The sequence below is a fragment of the Penaeus vannamei genome, chromosome 1 (assembly GCF_042767895.1).
Source record: "Penaeus vannamei isolate JL-2024 chromosome 1, ASM4276789v1, whole genome shotgun sequence".
NCBI lineage: Eukaryota > Metazoa > Arthropoda > Malacostraca > Decapoda > Penaeidae > Penaeus > Penaeus vannamei.
The window spans coordinates 1,934,001-1,938,900 of record NC_091549.1 but is presented as its reverse complement, the minus strand read 5'-3'; the positions used below and the strand labels follow the sequence as shown (position 1 = coordinate 1,938,900).

The 4,900-nt window shown below is 45.5% G+C and overlaps 1 protein-coding gene across 5 annotated transcripts in view; it reads left to right on the top strand.

Annotated features, from left to right (window-relative positions):
- The first annotated feature begins 507 nt into the window (after nucleotides 1–507).
- LOC113827100 (uncharacterized) overlaps nucleotides 508–4,900 on the top strand; it is a 90,048-nt gene continuing 85,655 nt past the window's right edge. For all 5 annotated transcript variants that reach the window (XR_011398852.1, XR_011398853.1, XR_011398849.1 and 2 more), the window contains exon 1: nucleotides 508–887. Coding sequence is in view for 1 of the 5 variants with exons in the window: in XM_070127262.1 (XP_069983363.1) it covers nucleotides 516–887 (372 nt within the window). In the remaining 4 variants the exon portion in view is untranslated. The remainder of the gene's footprint in view (nucleotides 888–4,900) is intronic.

Sequence of the window (4,900 nt, the reverse complement as noted above, 5' to 3'; positions counted from 1 at the left end):
CCCCCTCCTCACCCCCCCCGCCCATCTTCCTTCTCCTCCTCCTCCTCATCCCCCATATTTTCCTCCTCCTCCCCCTCCTCATCCCCCCACCTTCCTCTTCCTCCTGCTTATCCTCCCCCCCCCATCTTCCTCTTCCTGCTTATCCTCCCCCTCCTCATCCCCCCCACCTTCCTCCTTCTCCTTCTCCTGCTTATCCTCCTCCTCCTCCCCCTCCCTCCCTCCCTCCCTCCTCCCCCCACCTTCCTCCTCCTCCTGCTTATCCTCCCCCTCCTCATCCCCCACCTTCCTCCTCCTTCTCCTGCTTATCCTCCCCCACCTCATCCCCCCCATCTTCCTCCTTCTGCTTATCCTCCCCCTCCTCATCCCCCCTCCCTCCCTCCCTCCTCCTTCTCCTGCTTATCCTCCTCCTCCTCCCCCTCCCTCCCTCCGTCCCTCCCCCCCCCCCCGCCGCCGCCGCCGCCAGCCCGCCGAGCCAACCAACCTGGGCTGGCTCGGGTCAGTCAGTGTTCGCCGAGATGTGCGGGGGAAAGGACCACGTTGCGGCGTTCCTCGCGCGCCTCGAGAAGCGTGGCGTGGACCCTTCGTCGCTCGCTTGCCTCCCGACCTACCAGAAGCTCCTGAAGAAGAGGAGCGCCGCGGCCCTCAGTGCCCACGAGAGTAACGGTGTGACAGACACGAAGAGGAGGGCCAGCAAAGAGGGCCACCAGAGTGCCAACTGCGAGGGGGGCGGAGGCAAGAGCGCCCGGGCACGTGGGCCGTGGGTGGCACTGGTGCTCGGTATTGTCAGTGCGATCGTGGGCACGGTTTACCACTACGAACTCCATACCCAGAATGGATTTACGAAATTTTGGCTCCGCTGGGAGAACATTGATCTTCACGCTGAACAGGTACTGTGTTATTGCGTTCCTTTTGGCGCCCGACCTTGGCATCATTCCCGTAAAATCGGTGCCGAATTAAACGCTGACATTATAGATTTCAGTTAGGAAATAAATGATGGATTGCCATAGTCAATTATATTCATTCTTTTTAATTAGTTTTTGTTCGTCGTTTTCAAGGCATGTGTTCATGTCGTGTTTGGGTATTTGTGTATGTGGTTGCGTGGTGCATGGTTTGTGTACAGGCATGAGTGCTTCAATTAATTAATCTATCTGTGGCCATGATTCATCGGATATTAATCTGAAAACACATTTAGATAACTTGGCACACCCTCCTGCCAAAGATGCCCAGTCACACCTTCTCGGGCATGTGCGAATCACATTTACTCTCGATAGCTAAGTTCCTATCTCTCTGTCACTGCAACAACTGTCATCAACTTAAACGTGTATGACACTGTCAACAACTGTCATTCTCAGGAACTATCTATGTCACCGCTACAGCTGTCAACAACTGTCATTCTTAGCAACTATCTATGTCACTGCAACAGCTGTCAACAACTGTAAAACTGCTGTCAATAATTGTAGATGTCACTGTCAACAACTTTCTCTGTCACTGGTAACGACTATCACTGTCAATACAACAGCTGTCATGAACTACAAAAACAACTGTCACTGTCAACAACTGTCACTATAAACAACTATCACTATTACTACAACTGTCAACAACCGCACATAACTGTCACTGACAACAACGGGCATGGTCTCTGTAGCAAGTGTCACTGTCAATGGCCGAAAAAAACACATCATAGAATTCCTACGGTCTTCTTACGTCGATTTAAAGTAAACAAGACAATAAATAAACAAAAAAGAACAAAAGGAAAACAAAACAAAACGACACAGCTAATATCCTACATCATAATGAACCATTAATCATAACCATTTCGTATTTATCATTCCAATAATCTATATCCCTTAAATCCTCCTTTATCGCCATCCTTTACCCCTTATTATTATTATCCATTACCTCACCGAATAACAATAACCTTATCACATTATTATGTAAACAATAAGAATTTCCTGCCAGTTCGCAATAACAGGGATTGTAAACACTAGAGGTAAACTTGTCATATGGATTGTCCGTCGAACCAGGAATCGCAAACAATTCACAATGGCATTTCGATAAGGCAAAAAAGAAGAAGAAAAAACAAGAAAAAGGAAAAAAGAAAGGAGGAAAGGATTGTTTTTATTGGTTTTGCTTTTAAAACAAACAGGCTTTACGTGGGACAAGTGGACAGGTATGGTTGAGTTTTTCACGTGTAAGAGTTATTGATATCAATATTGTTATTCTCCTTATTTTTATTATATTTTTATTGATATGATTATCATTATTTTTATTATTATTGATGCCTTTTTATTTTGTTGTTTTGTTATTGTCATTGTTGTTGTTCTTCTTCTTATCGTCATTATCACTATTATTATCTTTGTAATAATTATCATTATTATCATTGTTGTTATTATTATCATTGTCACTATAACGATGATTATTATTACCATTACTGCTATTAGTATGATTGATATTATTGTTATTATTATTGTTTCTTGTCTTTTTTTGTACCGTCATTATTATGCCCTGAAATTGATAACAACAATAATGGTTATAACAATGATAATGATGATGATAATGATAAGCACGTTAAAAATAGTAGATAATCATAATTATTCTTTGTTATTATAATTATTATCAGTATAACAATGATAATGATGATGATAATGATAAGCACGTTAAAAATAGTAGATAATTATAATTATTCTTTGTTATTATAACCATTATCGGTAGTAATAGCAATAGTAGTAATATACCCATCGTTATCCTTCTCATCATCACTATCATCACTATCACCCTCACCATCATCAACACCATCCCGTCGCAATCACCATTACCATCACCACCACCACCGTCACTATCCCCATCCCCGTCTTCACCATTACCATCCCATCACAATCACCATTACCATCACTATCCCAATCATCAGCACCACCGTCACCACCACCACTTTCGTCACTATCCCCACCATCACCACCACCACAGTCACTATCCCCATCATCACCAACACCATGCCGTCACAATCACCATTACCATCAATATCCCCATCATCACCACCACCGTCACTATCCCCATCATCACCACCACAACCACCATCACCACCACCAACACCATCACCACCATCACCACCACCGTCACTATCCCCACCCCTATCGCCATCACCGCCACCATCACGTCACAATCACCATTACCATCACTATCCCCATCATAACCACCATCACCACCACTACCATCACCACCACCGTCACTATCCCCATCACCACCATCACCACCATCATGATCTTCAGTCTCAGAAACGCCCCTGCAAAAGGTCTGTTCGCCGCTTAGAGATCACAAGGTCAGGCACAATGACCGCTCTGGTGGGGCACTTTCCCTTTCGGTCAGGTGCCTGGGGGAGGGGTGGGGGTGGTGGGTAGGAAGGGAGGGAGGGAGGAATGGGTAGGTGGTAGGGAGTGGGGAGAGGGAGGGAGGGAGGGAGGTAGGGAGGGAGGGAGGGAGGGAGGGGGGGAGGGAGGGAGGGAGAGAGGGAGGAACGAAGGAGGGAGGGAGGGAGGGAGGGAGGGAGGGAGGGAGGAATGGGTAGGGGGTAGGGAGTGGGGAGAGGGAGGGAGGAAGGGAGGGAGGGAGGGAGGGAGGGAGTGTTAGGGGGAGGGGGTTGTCGGAGGGAGGGAGGAATGAGGTCGGATGGGTAGGGGGAGGGTGGGTGGGTGGATAGGTAGGGGGAGGGTGGGAGGGTGGATGGGTTAAGAGGAGTGAGGGAAAATGGGTTGAAGAGAGAGAGTGAGTGAGTGAGTGAGTGAGTGAGTGAGTGAGTGAGTGAGTGAGGGAGGGAGGGAGGGAGGGAAGGAGGGAGGAAGGGAGGGAGGGAGAGAGAGAGAGAAGAGAGAGAAGAGAAGAAAAGAGAACAAAAAGAAAGAAGAGAAGAGAGAAATGGGGGGGGGGGGGCGGTGTTCAATGAGTGGGAATGAGTGAGTGAGAGTGTGGGAAAGTCAGAGTGAAACTAAAAGTGAGAGTGAGACAGAGAAAGAGAGAGAGATTAGTGAATCGAGAAAGAGACAGACAGAATGAGAGTGAGAATGAGAGAAAGTGAGAAGTGAATCATCACGAGAGAAAGAACTGAATAGAGACAAAGGAGGAGGTAGGAAAGGGAGAACAATCCACCTGTAACATAAGAAAAGAAAAGAAAAGGGAAAGAAAGACAACACAACACAAGAAAAGAAAAGAAAAAGAAAGAAATAAGAAAAAGAAGGAAAAAACGCACAGACGAACCCAGGTTAGAGGTGGCAGAGGGTGACCGCTCCATCTAAGGCAGCGGGTTCATCCTAAACCGGTTCGATGGAGGCGTGTCCAGAGGGAGAAGCAAGAAGGAGAAATTCCTACGAAGACGTCAGGTGGTTAGAATAGTGGTAGTAGAGTAGTAGATTGGCGGTAGTTGTGGTAGTAAGGTTGTCGGATGGGTTGTAATAGTGGTAAAGTGGTGGTTGTGTTCGTTGTAGTGAGAATAGTGGTAGTTCAGCGATTACACTATACATGATAGTCTAGTAGTTAAATAGAGGTAGTTGTGAGTGTAGTTTTAGCAGGTTTTATCATTATCAGAAACAGGTATTGTTACAGTGGTAGTCATGGTCGTGATATTAATGCTTAGTACCACAACTACATATATAAATTTTGATATTAATGCTCAGTACCGCTACTACATATATAAACTTCTTTACACTAACTAGCAAAAATATGGCATAAACTAGAATAGAAAAAAAACAGAAGAGAAATAAAAGCAACAGACATACGATAAGTAACATGGGCGACGTAGACAAGAAGAAAAAGTCGAGGACAAAAAAGAAAAAGAAAAGAAAAAAGAAAAAAAAGAGGTACTCAATATGACTAAAGGCGGTATTGTCATAAAAACTGAACTTTATGAGAG